Raw genomic sequence first — 22,963 nt, forward strand, 5'->3', positions numbered from 1 at the left:
CCTCCCTGGGCAGCCTGTTCCAATGCCTGACCACCCTCTCAGTGAAGAAATTTTTCCTAATATCCAATCTAAACCTCCCCTGGCGCAACTTGAAGCCATTAGATGATGTTACTCAGAGGTTAAAATAAGTGAGAGGAGGAAATCGGGGCCTGTGATACTTTTTTGCTGTACTGGTGTACGTTTGAAACCAGATTAACTATTGGAAGGCATGGGTAGGCTTTTGATGGATTTCTGTATGTACTTGTGATATCCCTAGTGTACTTTTGGCAGGTAAGTACTAGTAACTGCGACACTCCTAACAAATAGTTGCACTGGTCCCTGAGTCCAAAGTAGAATTTCTTCTTTATAGTTCTTTGTAAGTAGTAAATAGGGATATATTTCATGTTACACTGTGCACATATTAATGACTCTGGAAATATGATAACTAATAGATAACTTCCTCTTTTCAGAAATCCAATAATGTAGTAAAAAAGCTCCAAAGCATCTGAAAACTGGGGAAGTAATAAAATACAATATTTATGTGTTTTTATGTTCCTGAAGCACATTGTTCTCTACTGAATGCCAGACAGGCATGTTCACCAGAAATAAACTTCACTCAGTGAAGTGTACAGACTAATAAGAGTGCCTGGTTTGTAGTAGGTGGTGCATTTTTTAGGCAAATGCTTCCTGTCCTTATACAGAATTTCAAAATATCCCTATTTTTGTAATCTTTCTGTCCTTAGGACTTTGTCTACCAGTGACGATGTTGAGGACAGAGAGACTGAGAAAGGCCGCCTGGAAGAAGCTTATGAGAAATGTGACCGGGATTTGGACGAACTCATTGTCCAGCACTACACGGAGCTCACCACTGCGATCCGCACATACCAGAGCATCACAGAGCGCATAACCAACTCGCGCAACAAGATCAAACAGGTGAAGATTAACTTTGCATGTGTTTCTGTGTTTGCATCCGCTCAATAGCGTGTTGTATTTTGGGTACAAATCTGTGCAACTCCTCTTTTTCCTGGGTACTGTCCTTTTATCGTAATGTTGTAAGATCCCAGTTTAACCTTTTATTTCTCACTCTGTTTTCCCAGCTACTTGTCAGCATTCTGAACTGAACTAAAAATTGAGAAAGGACTTACCCACTATTTCTGAGCTATGCCTGATTTTTCAAGTCTCTCTGTGGCATGGCTAAGAGCGGACCACCCAGTCCTAATACAGTGGTCCAAGGTTGTCTTACTAGCAACATGTTTTCCATAGGATTTCTCTGCTGCTTGAGAACACAAGTAATTAAAAAGCTAAATGAGAGGTAGATATGAAAAGCAAAGCTTTGTGGTGCCCCCGGTTCATTTATTGTCTGGGCATGTTGCTATCAAGTTTTTGAAGTCTAAGGGCTGCTAAGCTAACACCTTTCCGTCTAATCTGTTCATGTTTTGATATGTTGGCCTCCAACCATGTCCTAAATAGTCTGAGTGATTCATCAGCTTGCTTTTCACTCAGAGAATATGCATTTTAGTGCTATTTCCAAACTCGGTTCTGTTGTGTGAATGTACATGAACTCTGTGCCCCTATATCTTCTGTATTTTGAGTGCTCACACTTCAGTAGCGTGCCAGTAAATAACTCTGGTGCTCTTTATTGTGGACTTGTTCCATCTGCTCTATCCCTGCAGCAATAGATTAGTTCTTTGGTCTCCTGTCCTATCTTTTACTTCCTGTGTAGTTTGCTATACCTAAAATTTGCAAACTAGGCACCAAATTTATTTGTGTGGGGTTTTTTTTTTATTTTTTTCTTCCCCCTGGCTCTGTGGAGGTCTCAGCTTAAAACTTTTCACAGTAGTACTTTAGGAGTAGGCTTTTACCCTTCTGGGTCTCTGTATGACCCTTCTGGCTTTTAAAATTCATTTAACATTTTCAAAGAAAATGAGACCATTCTGATGCTTTCCAAGGGTAAGAGTTCATTCTAGGATTTATGTACAAAGCTCAGCACTTTGAAAGCAGAGATCAATTGCACTAAATTTGAAATAAACTGTAGCCAGTAGCCTATTTTCACACAGTGTACTAAACTTTGCAGAGGTCAAAACAAACATGTAGGGGTGTGACCTTTTGGCCCCCCCCCCTAGAAGAATGACTGTAAAGGTGAAGGACCTTTTGATATTTAAGTTTTCTTATTAGTTTTGGTCAATATGTATTGAAGTAGCTGTGACCTAATTGCATGGGAGGCCCCAGATCTGGTTTGTCATCAATCTGTATTACACTGCCAGACTTTTTCATGTTCTTCTCTTGTGGAAGGTGGATGATCGCACAGGCAGTTACTTGCATTAGTGTCGTGGTTTAGCCCCAGCCGGCAACTAAGCACCACGCAGCCGCTCACTCACTCCCTCTCCCGCAGTGGGACGGGGGGAGAATTCGAAAAAAAAACCTCATGGGTTGAGATGAACACAGTTTAATAGAACAGAAAAAGAGAAGGAAACAACAATGCTAATACCAACAAAGGAATGTACAAGAACAAGTGATGCCCAATACAGCAATTGCTCACCACCTGGCGATCGACAGCTAATCCCCGAGCAGCGATTTCCGCCCCCCGGCCAACTCCAGTTTATGTACTGGGCATGACGTCGTATGGTAGGGAATATCTCTTTGGCCACTCTGGGTCAGCCATCCCGGCTGTGTCCGCTCCCAGCTCCCCGTGCACCCCCAGCCTTCTTGCTAGCAGGCCAGCAGAAGAAGCTGGACTGTCCTTGACTGCTTAGCAACAACCCAAAACAGCACATTATCAACAGTTTCTCATCCCAAATCCAAAACACAGTCTCACACTAGCCTCTGTGAAGAAAACCAGCTCTATCTTGGCTGAAACCAGGACAATTAGGAATTGTGGAAGCGATAGATAGTCCAGATCCCTCTGTGTATCTACTGTTTATAGTCAATTCTTGTATGAATTCCTGTTGGGAAAGGCTTAGTTTTCAATCTAGCTTTAGAGGCGTTAGTACTGTAAAACTGAACTATAAAGTAGAAACAATTTAGCCTACCAAGGGGAGATTCTTAAAGACTTGCTGTTCATTCTTTCCCTTGCTCCCAAACGTAGATATAGTTGATCTTCTTACTTGCAAGGACAGGAGTAGGAATGTCTTGTGAGATTCCTTCTAGCCCTGTGATTGTTTTGCTGACCTAATTTGGCTCTATGTAACAGTAGTCCACTGATGAGCTAGGTCAGTGAAACGTTTTAAATTAAGGTATTGAACAGGGATTAAATCTGAAAGGAACCCTGTATGCGTTTTAGTTTGCCTCTGCTTTTGCAGCAAGTTATGACACTCTTAAATTAGCTTTTTCTGTTGGCTGAGGATTTTTCTGTTTTTCCTATGTTATTCTTTTCAGGACAACATTTCAGAGTGCAATGTTATTGTATTGAAAACTTAGTCTCTTCTGACTCTGGACGGAGGCTGTCTTACATAGCTATTGTTATTTACCAGTTGTCCATGTTTCGGTCTGTCTATGTGTGTCACATGTATTTTTTTTTAAATTGCCTTCAGATGGATAAGGTAGAAGAATGTGCCACTGAAGTGGGAATTCTGGAGTGCCTTGAAGGCTCATTATTTAAAAATAATTTTAAGGGCCTACTTCCGAGAGTCTTTCTTCATGTGTAATTCAGTGAGAGTACAGCCTGAGGAAAGGTTAGACCCTAAGTATTCATAACTTATCGCAAAAACAGGAGTAGTGTGAAAGCAATGTGTGAAGCTGTGTTGTTAAGGGCTTCCACATTTTAATATGTATTATTGATTTGCATTATGCAAGAAAAGCTAGGTTATACTGACCTTACCAGAGGATATTGGGAAAACCTGAAAGCAGCAAATGTAAGCTGTTGCATTTGAGCAGGAAGAATGGAGCAGAAAAAATCTTGATGTTTCCCGAATGGGGTAGAATAGTAGAGACTTTGCCAGTTAGAGAAGATGGCACGAGGCTTGAAAACAAACTGAATGGCAGACACAAAGATGTTTCTCTGGGTGATGTAATGCCTTGATAAATAATGGAAATGCTGAATTGAGCTGTATCTTAACTGCTGTTTGTTCTGATGAAACCATATCCCTTACAGAAAAAAAGGTATTGCTTGAGGTATTAGGAAAATGGTTGTAGTCTTAGATAGTCAGGTTTCAAGAAACGGTCACCAAACTTGAAGAAAGGAGGAGACGTGCCAAAAGATTTAATAGGCAGATGGAAAATGTTTACAGCAGAAAAATCAGTAGTGGCTTATTTGCTTTCACTGAAAATTGGATTCTTGATGTATGCCAAAATACTGAATTGGTTTTTGGAAAACATGCAAATAAGTCTTTGGTCATGGTTAATAGGATCCTGCGTTTGTTCACAGTTCAGTTAAGTTTTCACTAGTGGTACAAAACTTATACTAAAACCCATTTGACTATGAAAGCAGTTCCGTTTTTTATGTACTATATGTTTCCCTTCAGCCAAAGGAATAACCGGAAGTTTTAAGAAACTTGGATTTGGTTATAGTCTTTGATGTTTTTGGAATTCCTAATAAAGTAAATGTGGGAAAGGGCTGATCTGTGTTAAAAGTGCCAGTTACAGGGACGGATTTTATTAATCTTTTGATACATTGCTTGTAGGTGAAGGAGAATCTGCTATCTTGCAAGATGCTGCTGCATTGCAAGCGGGACGAGTTGCGCAAGCTGTGGATTGAAGGCATTGAGCACAAACATGTCCTGAATCTGCTGGATGAGATAGAGAACATCAAGCAAGTGCCTCAGAAGCTGGAACAGTGCATGGCCAGCAAGCACTACCTCAATGCAACAGACATGCTGGTAAGATGTGGTACCTCGTGCTGGGCCAGTGCCCACCTGAAACACACTGGTCAGCTGTCTGATCATTTGCAGACAGATCTGCCGTCTGTGGTGTTACTGGCCTTTTTTTTCTTTTCCTGTTTAGATTCTCCTTTTGTCATTTGCAGTTTTCTTGTACTGGAATTTCCATTTGGTTTTGTTTTGATCCTTCATGACTGGACTTTGGGTCACAGTCTCCCATGCTGGTTGGTTAGCTTTTGTTTTTCAGAGCTGTGTTTACCTGTTTACTTGTCTTGATCCTGATGCTTTTGGTAACTACCTAGTTCTTTACCCATTTGATCTGCACATAGGACTTCCTTCTGCTTTTGCAACCTGGCGCTTTATTTTAAAATTAATTTTCCAGACACCTGCCTGTATAATCTTTCTTTATATCTTATCAATTATTTCAAAACCATTTTTGTTATGGAATAACGATCCTGTTTCTCTCTCATTTAATCTTCCAGAATACACTCACAACTTAGGTCATTATTCAGAGGGAAGACTGTCTTTCACCATTTAGGTGTGTTTGGCTCTCATTGTCTTCCTTTAGGTTTTCTGCCAGAACTCTTAATCCTTTCTATGTATTTCCAGCTCTTTTTTTTCATCTTTTTTTCTCTCTCCCTTCAAGTGTTTTTCCTCTTCAGTTCCATCTCTTTTACAAGCATACCTTTTGATTCCAGTCTTGTGGAGGAGGTAGAAGCTTCCTGAACTGGTCTAATAACAATGTTTTCTTTCCCCCTCTTGTTTCTGAACTGAACAAGCATACTTCCTCACCAGGGTCCAGTCCTTTATTTCCTGGAACTAACTATTCTACCAGTAGTTAAAAACTTTACACAGGAGGTGATCCTTCTCCTCTACTCAGTCCTGATACGTGGAGTGCGGAGTCCAGCTCTGGGCCCTCCAGTACAAGAGAAAGATAGAGTTACTGACTCGAGTCCAGTGAAGGATCACAAAGATGGTTAAGGGACAGGAGCATTTCACATATAAGGAGAGGCTGAGAGAGCTGGGACTTCACTTACAGAAGAGAAACCCCAGGGTTATAAATGTCTGATGGGAAGGTGCAAAAGAAAACAGAGGCAGACTTTTCTCAGTGGTGCCCAGTGACAGAAGAGGCAATGGGTACAGACTGAAACATGGGAAATCACATCTGAATGTAAGGAAACACTTTTTTGCTGTAGGGGTGGTTTAACACTGGAACAGGTTGCCCGAGAGGTTGTGGAGTCTCCATATTGTCACCATCACTGGAAGTGTTCAAAAAACGTGTGGATGTGGCACTTCAGGATATGGTTTAGTGGGCATGGTGGTGTTGGGTTGATGGTTGGACTTAATGATCTTAAAGGTCTTTTCCAACCTTAACAATTCTGTGATTCTGGATGTTGTAAATTTTCAAAACCAGACTGGATGGTGTCCTGGGCGGCTGGCTCTAGGTGACCGTGCTTGAGCAGGGGGGTGAATTAGATGTTCTCTAAAGGTCCTTTGCAACCCTAAACAGTCTGTGATTCAAAAGTAAAGGCAAAAGAAATATGTCTGTTCATATTCCTCTTTGTATTTGTCAGAGAATGCCTTCAAGGAAATAATTTCATTGCCTTCTTTTGTTATTGTTTTTTCTCAACTCTGCTGTCCTTTGTATTTCTCTTAGCTGTGCATCTTCGCCTCTTTTTAATAAGTCATTATAACAGGATAAAGAGCGGGACAGTGAGTATTGTCACCTCTTATTCCTAGAACCCAGACTTGAACTTTAATTTCCTTCTTTGTGTTTTATCTCATTTTACCTTAAATATGACTTAAAAAAATTACCTTGTTCCCTCTGAAACATTTTCAACAGTTTTATGTCAGTCTTCTCCTGCCTGTCTCTGATGGCATGTGTAATCCTATCTGGATTTTTGTTGTTGCTGTCACATCCTTTTATCTGATTTTACTCTGCCGTAACCTTACTGTTGTTTTCTGTTACTCATGTTCTGTTTTCATGCCACACCTGCTGCAGTCATCTTCCTATAACCTATAATCAGTTTTCCCGTTCTTCCTTTTTAAAAACATCTTCCAGGAACCCTCTCAATCTTATTCTCCTTAGTCTCGCTGTCCTTGTAATATGAACTATTGTCTTAGATCTTCTCCGTTGTATTGTAAGCTGTCTGGGATGGGTAATGTGTTCATTTCTGTTGTGTAATGTAGACTGGAATTTTTATACTTCATAAAATATTCTGTAAAACCTATTAGAATTCCTGAAAACAGATGAGCAATGCAATGTCTTGAGGCAGCATATATGAGAAGAGTGCAGTCAGGTTTTGCCAAAACTTTTGTCAGGTTTCTGATGTAGGAAATTGGAGTGTGGTGTTAGTCTGATATTTTTAATTATGAGAGATGAAGAAGTAGATGTAAATTAAGGGCATTCAGTGTAGGGGAAAACACAGTATTCAGAAATAACATCAGTATCAGTTGAAATGTTAACCAGTTGGTGGTTTCTTTTACTGATGGACTTGCCAGTTTGCTTGTTTTTTTGTTTGGGTTTTTGTTTGTTTTTTTAAATAAAAAAAAAAAAAATCTTTCCAGAAGGAAATTCCAGAGAAGTAATTAATTTCCTCTCTGGAATATAAGATAGGAAGTGTAAGAAGAAAAATAACAATACTTAGGACTTACCATATAATGTGCTTTACAAACGGTTTGCAATATGTGTATTTGTGACATCTTACTGGTTTGCAATATATTGCATGTGCAGGTGTTTTATATGTACAGTTATATACATGCACATATATATCTGTGTGTATAGGTAAGGTTGCCCAAGGCTATCAGAGAGAGACAATATTAGACCTCACTGAAGTATGGACTTCTGTAGTATGCCATGCTGTTTTTTGTTGTTTGTTTGTTTTCCAGTGTAGAGTATCTTTTCTTAAGAAATCAAATTGTAATGATATAAAAAGCAGCTGTTAGATATTTATTTATTTATAGTATCAGGAATGCAGAGCAACCTCAAGTGAAAATTGAACACACTATTTCAGCCGTTCATTGATTCTTGCAATTCTCTTTTGAAGAGAGAAGTGTACCAGTAATAAAGAAATAGTAACCTACCTGCATTTGGAGCTTTTTCATAGGCAAAAATCGCTGTAGGCTCATTGGCTTTTGCCATCTCCTGTTAACACTGCCTCTGCAAGACTGTGATGTTCTAATCACTGGCTGCAGGATAATTCCTTTCTCCTTTTCTATGATATGAATATTATGTAAAATAATTACTAAACTGTCAGGGGTGCAGAGTCTATATTGATCTCTCTGTCCTTTTGTTTCACTCCTTGAGGTAAACAGATGCTCATGGCTTATAAAAAGCCCAAAGTGATCTGACGAGGAGCTTGTATCCCTCACACTGAAATTGGAGCACTGATTAATATTGTTGCCTGTAGCCTTGTGATATGTACAGTTGAAATTAGCCCTTTGCAGTCGTCGCGTTAGGTTGATGCAAGCACTCTAATGGCATAATTTCTGGTTGCTGCATCACATTTTTGCAGTCTGTTCTTTGTATTCTACTCACATTAATTGAGGTAATTTTGCCACTGAAGCGTGTTTCAAACCTCTGCATTTAAATTGAAATTTTAATTCCCTTATTGTTTGGAAAAGATGGCTGAAGATGGCTTGTAACAGCTTTCATTATCACTCAAAGCTCTCCAGCTGCTGGTTCTAATGTGCAATGACTGAGTAATGCTGGGAAGAATTGTTAATAAAAGAATGGCAGCTTTTCCCAGTAGTATGAACACAACGCAAAGGTATTTTGTGACAGCTTACATTCATAAGTTAAAAGTTTTAAGTGGCAGCTATTTTGTTTCTTATTCTGTATCCATCTAGAGTAGCACAGGTGAGCTTCATGTATCATGTATTCATGTTCTGTGTTCCTCCAGCATCTTGATGATAAACACTCTGGTGAGCAGAGCCGGTAGGATCAGGTTTCCTCTTCTGTAATTGCACCTTACACAGGTTGTGTTAAAAGAACCTAGTTACAACCTCCTTTGACTTGCGAAGCTTTGGACAGATTAGGAGGGTCCAGAACAGACAGAACTCCTGTTTGAGACTGAATACATTTCAGTTATTTTCAATTTCTGTATATTTTTTTTAAAGCGTGAGTTTTTACATTTTTCTGTAAAGGATCTCTTTTTTTCACACACTGAATTACTAAAAGTAACATTCACTTCTGTGTTGCAGCTGGGTGCACATGCCCATATACCTGTCTATTTTTTGTGTAACGTAAAACATAACAAGGAGGCTGAGGGGAAACCTTATGGCTCTTTACAACTACCTGAAACGAGGTTGTAGCAAGGTGGGTGTTGGTTTCTTTTCCCAAGTAACCAGTGATAGAACGAGAGGAAATGGCCTCAGGTTGGGCCAGGTGAGATTTAGATTGGATATTAGGAAAAAATTCTTCACTGAAGGGCTTGTCAAGCACTGGAACAGGCTGCCCAGGGAAGTGGTGGAGTCCCCATCCCTGGTGGTATTTATAAGACGTGTACACATGGTGCTCAGGGACATGGTTTAGTGCTGGACTTGGCAGTGTTAGGTCTGTGGTTGGACTTGATGATCTTAAAGGTCTTTTCCAACCTAAATGATTCTGTGATTCTATGATCAGGTGCTGAGAGGGGAATTCTGATACAGAAGGAGCTTCTGAAGAAGAGGCAGCGGGCAGTCTCCAAAAGGGAGAGCAGGAGAGCTGGTGGCAGAGGCAAGCTGGGGTTGGGGGTGTAGGTTGTGCTTGGGCTGGAAGCACAAACTTGGTTGCTGGAGGGCAGGAATCCAAATTCTTCTAGAAGAGATACTTTAGATGTGCTACACAATGCTGTAGCCAAGTCAAGAACTTGAAGCAGAGGGCACGCAGCAGGATGGGCAGCAGTGGGCAAGGACAGAAGGTTTCTTGCTTGGAGGAAGCAGTTCCGTGTCTAGTCTCCCCCAGCACTGGGCTGTGTATCGAAGGGCAGTATGCTCTGCCTAGCAGTTACTTAAGTAACTCAAGTATCATAGAGGTCTGGGGTGTTGATCTAATTGTTCTGGCTCTACTGTTGATCCATGAGGTAACCATAGGGAGAAATTAATGTTTTCCATTTGCTTTGAATTTAATCTCTTCGATTATTTCAAAACAGTTGAAAGAAGAAACATTGTTGAATCAAGTAATTAAGGGTCATATCATAATATGATTAAACGAAAATTGCTTAGGCTACTTTCTTTGCATTTCCTGGCTTTTATGCGTCTAGCTTTGCAATTTTAATGAACTAATACAACTTTGTCCAAGTACATGGAGTTTTTTAAAAAAATCTTTTTATTCCAATAGACCATCGAACACTTACTCTGAACTTGATTTATTAGTGCAGGAATACAGTTCCTGTGGGGTGGGATTACAAAACAGGTAACTAAACACCATGAAACTGCAGAAATATATCCATAGGATAGGAGTGAGAATAACTGCTATTTCCAGTTGAAATTTTTTTGCTAGGAGGCTGACAAGAAGGAGGAACAAAGGTTGAAAGAAGGAAGCATAGAGCCCTCTCACTAGTCTTCACTTAAGTTTAACTTCACACTTCCTTGTGTTACAGAGCTAGGAACTGATGTGTATGTATTTTACTCATGAGCACATCCTTCTCCTTTAGCCTGTGTGTCTTTGTCCCAAGAAGTACAAAGCTGAAGTGACAGTAACTTGTTTCTCAAGAATTAGGCCAGGGAACGCTCCAACAGCTACTCTTCTTTCTTTTTCAATGTTACAGACTTCTATTTCAGTTTCCTTATGTCAGGGAAAGAATAATATGTCTCCCGCTCTGCTTTCTGAAGTGAATAATAGCATCAGGCTTTTCTCAGAGCTGACCGCTTTCTTACTGCAAATTTGCATTGTTGCCAGTTGTTCAGTTTCTAGAGTTGAGCTAGTGGCTGTTACTGTTGTTGTATTCAATTAAATGTACTTGGCGTGGCATCCAGCTGTATGGGAGAGAAGATTGGTTTGCAGGTAAATGAGATCACTTTCAGTTGTGCTGATGCAGCATAGTTAAAGCATACTGAGTTCACCACCACCGGCATCCTTATGATGCATTAAATCTATTTTTGCTCAGCTCCATAGACTGTAAGACTTGTATTGAGCTAATTTTTTGAAGAGTATTACTTTGTTGCGAAATATAACCTTTAGATCAGGAACACACCAGTCTAAACTAGAGGTGCTCATCAGCTCCACTGTCTGCTTGCCAAAGCATTTTACAAAAACAGTGTTTGATTATTTTTTTTTTTAACAGCAGTGCTTTTACAGCACAACTGGGCTACTTAGTGGGTGAGAACATGGTCAGAAGTTGAAGATGTTTTAATAGTAGAAATGCTGTGCAAAAATGATCATAAGGCTACTGAGGCAATTGGAAAGGGAGAGGTGACATAAGAAAAGGAAATAGAGGAGAGGCTAACCATGGGTAAGATAATTTGGAGAACAGTGTGGATGAGGACAAGGAATCTAGCTCGCTATGGGAAGTGGGGGGTCATAAACAAGGAGCTTAGAATATTGAAATGTTTTCTCAGGACCAAAGAGGATATTGCTCTGCATGTGTGTACACATGCGAGTATTTGGCCTCTTCTTGCTCATCCCACAATAAATGTGTCCGACTTGAGAACAATGTCCCCTACCCTTCTATGCACTTCATGTTAATCCTCTAGGAAGGCATTTGGTGTGATTTAATATCTTCCCAGAAAACATGGGATGTTTGTAGCCCTGGGCACAGTTGTTGAGGAGAGTTTTTATTACTTGAATGTAGCTGCTACCTGTGGCTTTCCTCAGGATAGTATGAGGGGAATCTTTCAATTAAAAGTACTGTGTAGTGAGCAGACTTGTTAGACTATAAGTAGTCTGGAATAATGAAATAAAAAAAAAAATTGCAACACAGTTCTTGGTATGCATTTTACTTACTGTCCGCCTTTCAGCTGGAACAGTGAAAATCAATAAAAACAGTCTTTCATTTTGTTTCTGCATTTCTTATTGCAGAGCTGGAATTCAGGTCCTGCTGTGACCGTACCAATGTCTATAAATATCTGAGGGGTGGCTGTCAGGAGCCACCAGGCTGAAAAGAGACTGGCTCTTTTCAGTAGTGCCCAGTGACAGGACGAGGGGCAGTGGGCACAAACTGCAGCACAGGAAGTTCCACCTCAACATGAGGAAAAACTTCTTTACTGTGAGGGTGACGGAGCACTGGAACAGGCTGCCCAGAGAGGTTGTGGAGGCTCCTTCTCTGGAGACCTTCCAAACCCGACTGGATGTGTTCCTGTGCAACCTGCTGTGGGTGATCCTGCCTTGGCAGGGGGGTTGGACCAGATGATCTTCAGAGGTCCCTTCCAACCCCCACCATTCTGTGATTCTGTGGAACTGTGTTCTATTTTGGAATTAATGCCATAAGTGGAAATAAGAGACTTCTTGGTTTGGAATTCTATAGAAATGCTTTTGTTATGAAATTCAAATTTTGGCCCTGCTTGAAATTATCTTTTTTCTGAATTACAAAAATAGTAATATTATCCCAGTACTTCTTGCCTTGAAGTGTTTCCGCAGCTAACCCTGTCTTGTCCTTGTTGACCTTACTGATTACAAAGAAGCCTTTTAGAGAACAGAATTGAGAAGCTGACATCTGAAGGGTTGTATCTCATTTCAGATTACCCGCTGAGGTGTATCAGTGTTTATGCTTAAAGGAACTGTTCTGTGTTAGGTTTTAATGATTGGCAAACCTTGTGATTTCTGTTAGCTGTATGGTTGAGGTACGGCTGAGAAAGGAGGCATCTTTGTATTCATTAAGTTGATGTATGCATAGGGTATGTTCTAGTGATGCACACATAAGCATGGAAATCATGAGCTTTGTTTTGTCTGCTGCTCATTCATGTAAAATACTGTACCTTTAGTCAGATGCTAGGATTTATTAGTATTACTTGTCTGCCTTCAAGGAGCATTGTAAAGCTGAAGTAATTAAGTTTGGTAGAATCCTTTTAAGTTCTTTATATGAGAGGCACTGGTGCTACGTACTGTTGCAACACTTCTCACCTCTTTTTTTTTTGGTATCTATCTCTTTCTTTTTTCTCTTTAAATTCTGTTTTCTGATTTTTAAATTTTTTTTTTTAAATAAACTTGCTGGGGTCGGTTTAAAGACATTAGTACGTGGAGAGTTTCTTTCCCTTTGAAACATCTTATCATTTTTTCCTCAGTATACTTATCAATAACTTTATCTCATTCTTTTTACTCTGTAACTTTCATTATCTGAGGCAGTCTATTGCATTAAACTGTTAGTGCCTAATGCCGCTTCGTTTGCATTGACACGTGCTTGACCTCAGCCTCTCTGCTCTTGGGTAATGCACAGACAAGCATTGATATCTCTCTAGAGTAATTATCATGTGGCTGTTAGGTCTACTAATAACAACCATTCATTTAAGCTGATGAAAGTTTATTAAATAAGAAAACATGCAGTAGTGAAGGTGGAGTAGAGGTGTCTAGTATCTTTTTATGGTGAAAGTAAGCTACGTAAGCTACACGACAAGACATCGTCCTTAAAGAAATGGAGAGGCATCTGTAACGTTATGATGTATGCTTTTGGGAATGGGCATTTATGAACATTAAATTTAATCCTTCCTGATTATAGAGTAGATGTCGTGATGAGAAGTTCTTTGCTCAAGGCAGTTGTTCCTGCCATTCAATGGCGTATCCTTTCTTAGGAGTGTTCTCTGAACAGCTTGAGTGTTTTGGGGATTAGTTTACATTTGCTTCCTTTTTAACTCATGAACCTGGTAGTATTTCCTACCTTCATGTTAATATTTCTTTTTCCATTGATATTGTTTGTAATTTTTATTATTAAGGTATGCTATGGACTTTATTCTGTGAGACATTTACATTTTTATCACTTTGTCTTTGAATACAGCTGATGTTTTTCCAGTAATCACTGGTCTTTCCATGAACTCTTTTTTTAAACTCTGGATTGTACGGACATAATTCTCTCTGTAGTAAAATATTGGAACAAACACCAAGATGAATTGTTGAAGATAGATTGCATTATGGGACAATATAAAATAATCTAGATAAATCTGATTGTGTTTTTATAAATGCAACCTTAAAGCTAGTGAATGGTGGATGAGAAGATATAATAAATCTAGGTTTTAGTAAAGCATTTGAAACATTTGAGGTGAATTTAACCTAGAAGTTTTCCAATGAAGTAAAATGATTTATGTCTCGCAAAGTTGACATAATGCTACCAAGTAACCTTCAAAATTGTGTGATAGAAGAAACATTGTTGTGTAGACCTAGAGGAAGACTTATGCTGAACAGCTCATAAACGAAGATGTATGGACAGTGTGCCTTTTTAAGGAGGCGGCAATGGTTGTCTTACACTACAGTGTAATACTACCTTTTGTGAATTTATGAATTCTGTAATAAAAAAAGTTAGTAAATTAATAGGTGAGGAGCTAATTGAAAGGAGTTAAAGATTCCTTTAACCTTAGAGATACGGGTCACAGAGTGCCATAAAAAATTTCAAATGTCATCTGGAAGACAGCAAGAGAATCAATTTCGGAAACTGCAGGTTTGCATTGAAAGGAAAATCCTGATGTTTTACTGTGATGCATTAGGACTTCTTTGTTCTGTACATCATTTGTATAGAGAAAAGACTTTTGGACAGAGATGGTCCTGAAAAAAACACACTTTTCTTAATGGCAATTAAGACTAAATGAGGGTGCATTAAATCAGGAGGCGAAAAAGTATGGAAAGGAGAAGTGGAAGGAAAAGCCTTTTTTATTATTTTTGCTGCCTTCGCAATACCTACAGCTGCATTGCTAGTCCATGACAGTGCTCCATTGAGATTTAATATAGATGTCTGTACAAGGTCAGACCAAAGGTGGTCTTAGGCCAATACTGTGTCTGATGCAGAGGATGCTTAGAAAGGAGAGTGAGGACAGAGCAAGCAATAGCAATCCTTTCCCAAAACACTCTGAGCTTCCAGCAATATGTGACTTCTGATGGAAAAGCTGGTATCTTTTGTGTTGAATAGCACTCAGTAGACACTTCTTCCTTGAATTCGTCCCTGTCACTTTTTGCACCGGTTGAAGCTTTTTGGCTTCAGCACTGTCCTTTGGCAATGAGTTCTGTAGCTGATGTGTCTGACGTGCTTCTTGTAGATGATACTGATGCTTTGATGTGCTAATTTCATCTTACTGCCCAGGAGCTGCTGAAGGTTTGAGGCACACAGCTATCACGGGTACTGGGCAATATGTGTCTCATTTCCATCGAGTTGTCACTGTAATGGAAAAAGTCTTGGGCAGTTCTGAGATGCCAGTAGATACTCTGACTTTCCCATTTTGGGGAAGTCATTTGTGCATACTGTTGTTGAAATTGCTCATGTTTTGTGTTAAAGTACAAGTGAGCAGTTGAATAATCCTCTCTTGTTTTTAGCCACTCTGTTCCTTGAGCACTGCTTTTGGTTTCAGCACTTTATTACTAGAAAGACATTGATGAATTACAGCGAGTGGAGGAGGAAGTAGAATGATTGATGGGTGACAGGACTAAGGGAAATTCGAAAGAATTTATGTAGCTGGAGTAAAGAACAGCAAGTGAGGGACATAATTTTATAAATATTTTGAAGTTGGTAGAGGAGAACAGTAAATTAGGTTGGGTCATTGCTGTTTAAATACTTAAGAAAAATGAAGGACATTTGTGCTTAGTGTTAATGTATTTATAACTGGTTTGCTTTGATGTTTTCATAAAATAGGAGGAGTAGTCTTATTGGCAAGAGATATAAAAGCAACTTTTGTAAAATATAATCAAGACAGTACTATAGTGGTAGGGAAATGGCCATGTCATCTAACAGACCTCCTCCATACTTGTGTCTGATAACAAGAAATGTCTTCTTTTGTGTGGGGGGGGAGGTAATACTAGATAGGGTGATTGATTTAGAAAGCAAAATTGTGAGTTTTGACTTGCTGGAATTTGATTGTCTGGAAAATACTCTTCTGCTCTGTTAAGGCATTAAAAAAGAATTGTGTTACTCCTTAGCCTTCATATGTACTTTCTTACTCTGGGGCACTGTGCTGTAGGCTGGCTGCGTGTTGACTCCTTTTGTTGAAGTGGTTGAATTTCAGTAATTTTGATGACTGCTGGTGGGAATCTTAATATAAAGTGCTATGTTTAAGAGAAAACAAACCCCACAGATGAAAATTAACCTTTTTACCCTGTTCCTATATGTACATTTTCCCTGTCCTTCCCCCATCAAATAAGCTTACACCGACTACTTACCACAGGATGAGCTGTTTTCTTGCAACCTGAGCACTTTTGTGTGTGTGTGTGTGTGTGTGTGTTTGTGTATAGCTCAGAATCTTTCAGACTTCTTCCTTCTGCATCAGTCTCCCCCTTTCTGCATCGTTTGGTCAGCAAATCCATTTATCTCAAGAAGGGGAGTGACCTTGGCTACTTCCAAAATGCTGCAAAGGAATAATCTTGAAGTCCTCAGTCGTTTATAGCTCTTTGTTTGCATGTAGCTTGTTAATTCTTACAAGACTGTTTAAAGGTGAACAATATTGGTAACAATTTCTTCTGTCATCATAATATCCAGTATGTTTATCAACACACACTCAGTACTGTGACTGAGCACTGGTGCAGGTTGTGCTCTGGTTGTGGTGTCTCTGTCCTTGGAGATACTCAGAAGCCATCCGGGCAGCTGGCTCTGGGTGGCCCTGCTTGGGCAGGGAGATTGGACCAGAGCTCCCTTCCAACCTGAACCAATCTGTGATTCTCTCCATCATCCTTGGAAAATGGGGGAATTTTGCAGGCAAAACAGCCTCAGCTTTGGGAACTCTTGCTTAATTTATTGCTAGTTAACACAAACTTCTGATAAGTGATTTGGGTTTTGAGGTGGAGAAAAAAAGAGAACATGGTCAAAAACTACTTAAGTAAACATGTTTTTTCGTTCTTTTCCAAGTGCAAGTTAAGTCCAACACCTTTACTACCCTCTTTTTTCTCGTTAATTTTTCCATGGCTTACACTCAATCTGTCACAGTTCCTCTGATGAGACGATGGATGGCACAGAAAGTGTGTGTCATCTGTAAGGGTTTCTTTTTGTGACTCTACTGTTTTCCTCTGCATCGCTTTGGTTCTTCAGCTTTTCTGCTACACTTTTCCTTAGAGTGCCTTGTCCGATGTGGGTCACCTGCAAACTGCAGTCTCTTTGAGGGTGTCCCTTCTCCAGCATGGGTCACCTTGATGCTGCAGTCCCTCAGAGCGGTCCCCCTGTGTCTCCAGCCACTTGCAGGTGCTGGTTTCTTTAAACACGTTGGAACAGGAGTGCCACATGCCACCTCAAAACAAAATGAAACAAGGGAAAATTCCTTATCATGTGTAATTTAGCATCCCTTAGATATATTTGCAGTGTTAGAAAGTTGGAGGATCAGTTCTCTAATACATCATCTGCTTTAAATTTATCACACGTCAAATTCTTTGAATAGAGACCATCATTTGTAGGTATTCTGCCTTTTTGCCCAGTGCGAAGTCCCAACAGCCAGAGTGTAAGCACCTTCCTGTTTCTTAAGCAAACTTTTCAGGTTAGAGCCTTATCTTGCGCAAGTCAGGTGCAAATTCAATTCAGTGAACAGCTTGTTTAGATCTGGCTACACACATTTAAGCCATTTTTAAGTCGTTTTTCCTTTCCTGTACCTTTTGAAAGCGAGTTCCTTGTAAAAGCAGTAGATCAATTCTCCTCCTTTTAAATGTCAGCATTGTCTTTATTCATCCAGCAAGGCAGCTGAAACCTGTGTTGCTGCTATTTATTTACTGTTTTATTCAGAACGTTCAGCTTTTTTCCTTTTGTCATACTGTGTTTGTGTATGACTTGACTTTTTTCCTTCAAATTGTGACCTACCGCATTGTTTTCTTTTAACCTTTCTCACTTGTTTGTTCATGTTTTCATATCTGTTGTCTGAACTCAGAATAGTCTGGTATCCCAGACAGAAAGCATTTGGTTTTCTAGTTTGAACAGCTATTATTCTGGGGTTTTTTTTGCTCTGAAGAACCACCTAGTTGAGACCTTTTATTTTATCTCTGCTCATAGACTTCCAGGATTGTGGAGCTCTAAAATGGAGAAAAAAAGAAAAAAAAAAAAATCCTCTCTTTTCACATCTATTTTTCAATGCTTTTTGGAAAACTAAAATACTGTTGAAAAAACTTTTAAGGGAATATGCAGGTTTAACTGCATATTGGAAGATTGGAGAACTTTTGGCCAAAGTCAGGAAAAAAAAGAATAATTTTAACAAATGTCTTGTTAGTGCTTAGGTTGTAGTTTGATGTAAAATGCTAAATTAAAAACTTCCAAATTGGATGTTATGATAGGCAAATGTTTAGCTACATTTTCTTTTTAAGGCAATTAAGCCCTGCTATAAACTGACTGTGACCTTTAAACAAGCTGCGTAATGGTTCTGGTGCCATGGTTATTTTCTATAAACTTGTGATTTCTAGCTCCTACAAAGCAGAGCTCTTTTTTCAGGCTTATTGCATTGATCCTTCACTTCTAAAGGGTCACTGCTTATTATTGTAGGTAATAATAAGTGCAATAATAAGTAGACATAGGTAAGTGGATTTTAATATCAGAAATAACTATCAGGTTATCTAAACCAAATTCTGTGTAATCCAGGCTGATATTCTTATTATTATTATTTGACTAAGTACAGTTACTTTGTATTTATTTAAATAGAGCTTTCAATGGGAGAGACAGACTTCTTTCAGAGTTAAAAAAAAAGCGGGAGCGGGGGGGAAGGTGGTGATAGCAATTACCTCCCATTTTCTTGGTGCTCTTTGCTTATGGTAAATCAGCTTTTTAAAGAAGAATAACAAGATGTTTGTTTGTTTGATTGATTTACTTTCCAGCTGTTTTCTTTTGCTGTATCTCTGCAAAATCCTCTCTGCACCCCAACCCTTGCCAAAAGAAAAACGTTGGGGAGCTGTCTTACCCGTATTAATTTTTGTGTCCAGGTTCTCAAACACAATTCCATTATCTACTCCCCAACCTCCCACGCTCAGGGAAAAGAAAAAAAAAATCGCTTATTTCCATTTAGCTAAGCCAAGGAGATGTTAAGCAAGAGGCTTGAAGAACCCTTTTTTCTGGACCCTTGAACCACTTGTAGTTCTTCTGTACATCTAATTTTCAGGTTCTCTGAAAAAGGCAGCTATACCGTTATCAGTCTTAACCACAGTCTTTTAGTGATAACTTTTCCCCTCTATACACAATTCGACATCTATTAGTCCTTTTGTTAGTATGAATAGCACACAGTAGGTAATACTAGTATTAAAAACCAGGTAACTAATTGGGAAATCTAGTCTAACCTGAGGGGAGAAAAGAAAGAGAAAATCTAATTAAATGTGATACTGTTGCATGTTTCATAGTATCTTTAATCTTAATTATCCAACACGCTTACCACAGCAAGCATAAGGAGCAAAAAGCAGGGGTGGTGTGTTAATTGCACCCTCAGTTCAGTGTATGTGCAGGGTGGCAATGACGGGGAAAACAAGGTTTGGTTCCCTCGTGGACTTTTTGGAGAACACAGTCTTGTGCTGAATCTCACACTGTGTTTGGATGTCCCACTGCTGTATTTGCAGGATCACAGGCAGTGGATGAAGACAAGTGACTATGCACTTGTGAGGCTGCATCTGGAGTACCGCGTCCAGTTTTGGGGACGGGAAAGGTAGCACATAGCGGCAAGTCCAGTGGAGAGCCCCCCGGGTGGCTGGGGATTAGGAGCACGCAAGGTATATGAAGATGCTGCAGTAATTGAGTTTGTTCAGCCTGCAGAAGAGAGTGGGGTTTTGCTGTCTGTGAGCATCTAAAAGAGATAGTGGAAAAACAGAGCCAGGCTCCTCACAGAAGTGCACAGTGAACGAATGAGAGGCACCCATCACCAATATCTGTGGGAGAAAAACTGGCTGGGTGCGAGGACAAAATTCTTCCCCATGAGAGGGGTTCAACGCCAGCAGTAAGAGAGCAGAGAGATTGCGCATCTTCATGCTTGCAGGTATTCGATCCTTGACTGGAGGCCTTGAGCAGCCTGATTTAGCGTTGAAGTCAGCCCTTCTTTGAGCAGGTGACTGGACTGGAAACCTCTGGATGACCCTTCCAAGCTGGATCAGTGTATCATTCTAGCAACTCTATGAATCCTGATTCCTGACTTCCAGAACTCTTTGACTTGCTCTGGCAGAAGACATTGAAGTCTGCTGTTACACGTCAGTGTTTACTCTGTGACCACAGTGTGCTTCTGAGCTGCCACAATTACTTCTTACCCTAGCGTGTGGGGATTGTGGAGTTGCGAATTTGAGATCACCCTTTGGTAGGTGTGGATTGCCTTTGGCCTCACTGCTATCGTTAATAACGGGTGCCATAGAAGATGGCTGAAATGCCTTTTAAGTTTGATGTACAAGCTCTGTAAAGCAGAGATGAATGTGATAGAAGATAGCAACCAGAGAAGCTGGGTTCTTCTAGCAGTGGACAAGCAGGTGATTTATACAACTTCTCTAAATGTAGAGTTGCTTAATTTCCCAGCACTGCTTTTTTTTTTTTTTGAAGTGAGCATTCAAAACACTGCTGGTGAACTGAAAAAATCCAAAACTTGCTATAGTGTACTGGAAATACTAAAACTGATATGGAATTGTTGTAGCTTGTAAGGTTTTTCAGTTCTTAATTGCTCAAAGTAATAAATTAAAATCCTAGTAAGTGATACGAATAATTAGAAGTGAAGGGCTTCTGTCTGTCTGAGGACTCCACATAACTCTGTAATAAATGAGTGGAAAAATAATAGATACAATTTAAATGTAAAATCTCCCCCCCTCCTTTTTTTTCCAAACTTAGTATTCAAGAGGGAGGCAGACAGTTGCCTTTTAAAATGTGAAAATCTTTTTATGTTTAGTGATGGTGCTAGCAATATAAATATGTTCAACCTCCAACACTTAGAATGCACCTTTTTCTTGACTTGTTCTTTATACTGTAAGCAGGGGAGCAGCATCCACAATAAAAAACAGAAATCCAAAAATAAGGGTTTTTCTCCTGAATTACGGTTCTCTAACGGGAGGAATCACTATGACCTTGAGGAATAGCAATACTTTTTCTGCAGAACAGTATTTATGTTGTGCTCTGACCTGTTACTGCTTTGTGCAGCCTGTCTCCCGCTCATCTGTCTCCTTTTGCATATCAGGGTTTGAAATGAGAGAAGGTTAAGAACAACTAGTTGAAATGAGCCCAAGTTGAGTGATGAGTTGATGACACAACAGTAAATAAACCTCTATGATCTTCAAAGTTGAAAGTATTTTTATCATACATTTGGGGCTTATGCATAATATAAGCATGGTGTGTTATTAGCGGAGCGGGGGCATAAAATTCTCATCTTGATCTAAACTTTGCCAATGATAGACAGAGTCCCTTCTATGAATTCAATTTTGTAAGTTTTATTTCTTTCTAGGTTTGCTCTCAGTGCTCACCTTATTTTTCTTGGCTGCACGTGGCATTGGCTGTGCTCTTGGCTGACCCACCATGCTGATTTTTCAAGTCTCTTTGTCACCTTACTGTTTCTCAAGATGGTTGACCATCTTTTTAACGTGGCCCAGATGGATACTTGGACTTTAAATAAAGCCAGTTGTAAACTACTACTGCTTCTGTTTCCAAGTGGTCAGCAGAGCTGTTGTCATTATTACTGCTCTTCCTATTCACTTTCTGTTTCCCTTTCTATTCCGTCCTGCTTGTAATCTCCCTGCTTCTGGAAAACAAAGCCTTTGGGATGACAGTGTACTTATTTCCTGAAAATGAGTTTTAAGAATTGATCTTCCCCAGCATAGTAGAGTGAAACACAAGCTTATCTATTTTTTTTTCTCTTAGCAGTTCCATTGTTAGATCTAGCTATAGTGTATTTTTAATTTTGTGTGTTCCTTGTAGACCTCTTTGCATCGTTTCAGTTGCTTGTGCTACTATTCTGTGGTGGGTTATCCAGCACACAAATTAGACAAATGTGCTGATCTTATTATTTTGCTTTCTGAAACATAATTTGGGGTGCTGCTTTATAGTTTGCTTGTTGCCCAGACTTAAATCATCTTTCTGTGCCTAAAACTGCAGAAGGGAAAAAAATGTTTGGTTTCTCTTTTTTTTTTTACATAATGTTTATACAGTTGCCACCTAAACCAATTGGAGACCTTACCGTGACTTCCATGAACTTGGATTGAGCCTCCAGCTATTTTCCAGACCCAAACTGTTGTGAATAGTAAAGCTTTTCTCGTGCGCTGTGTCTTGGTGATTCATGGAAATGGGAAATGAAATATTGGAAAAGAAAGCAGTGGTTAAGTGAGGCTTTACTGGAGTGGGGCTGCCTTACGTTAAAAGGCTCCAAGTGTGCATAATGTTGAAACTTGCTGTGTTATTTACCTGTAGAGTTCAATCACCGGGGAAGTGGCATTTATCAAGGACATAACTTCCAGCTTGTCTGACTGCAAATATGAAGTGTCGGAAAGGCTATAAAGAACCCCACTCTATAAACCCCACCAAAAAAAAAAAAAAGGCATTTTTTTCCAGAAGAAGAAAGTTCAGTGCATAACAATATGGAGTGTTTGGTTTTGTTTTGGGTTTTGGTTTTAAAGTACAATAAAAAATTGACTGTTCCTTTTGTTTCTCAAAAGATGTGTTTGAGAGCCATATGTTGGTTTTAATAATTGGTTTTGAGAATAACTAATTTTTTTAGGAACTGGGAAGATGAAAATAGAGCCAAATGAGCTGAGCGGAAAGCTTTAAATTTTTGGTGCTTGTGTTTTAGGGAATACTTTTCCTGGATGTGTTGGAACCTTTCTAATGTCATTTTCCTGCTTGCTTTCAGTTCTTCCCTCACTACGTTTTCATCTCACAGCTTCTCAGATTGACAAATGTTCCTGATCTTGTTCTTGCTTTGGTGAAATTGCTGACAGCTTTCAGGGCAGTGATGAATGCCTGCAATTCTCCTAAAGTGACTGGCGGGGGGTTTAAAGCGCCTTTGGAATTGGGAAGTTTGGGGTACATCTCTACCTGCCAAAGGAAGCAGATAAAAATTAGCATTTGCACTGCTGCCAAAGGTTTCCAAGCTGTGTCTGCATGCCTGCTGAGCCTTCTCTATTTGTGTGTACTCTGACATGTCAGCTTTTT

The 22,963-nt window shown here is 39.6% G+C and overlaps 1 protein-coding gene across 1 annotated transcript in view; it reads left to right on the plus strand.

Annotated features, from left to right (window-relative positions):
• Window positions 1–256: 256 nt before the first annotated feature.
• Window positions 257–22,963, plus strand: part of EXOC4 (exocyst complex component 4) — a gene marked incomplete at both ends in the record, with an annotated part of 93,724 nt that continues 71,017 nt past the window's right edge. Inside the window, 3 exons of the mRNA XM_010290795.1 lie at window positions 257–270; window positions 681–912; window positions 4,599–4,793. Of these exons, the coding sequence (XP_010289097.1) occupies window positions 257–270; window positions 681–912; window positions 4,599–4,793 (441 nt within the window). The remainder of the gene's footprint in view (window positions 271–680; window positions 913–4,598; window positions 4,794–22,963) is intronic.

Source organism: Phaethon lepturus, unplaced genomic scaffold, assembly GCF_000687285.1.
Source record: "Phaethon lepturus isolate BGI_N335 unplaced genomic scaffold, ASM68728v1 scaffold10047, whole genome shotgun sequence".
In the NCBI taxonomy this organism is placed as follows: Eukaryota; Metazoa; Chordata; class Aves; order Phaethontiformes; family Phaethontidae; genus Phaethon; species Phaethon lepturus.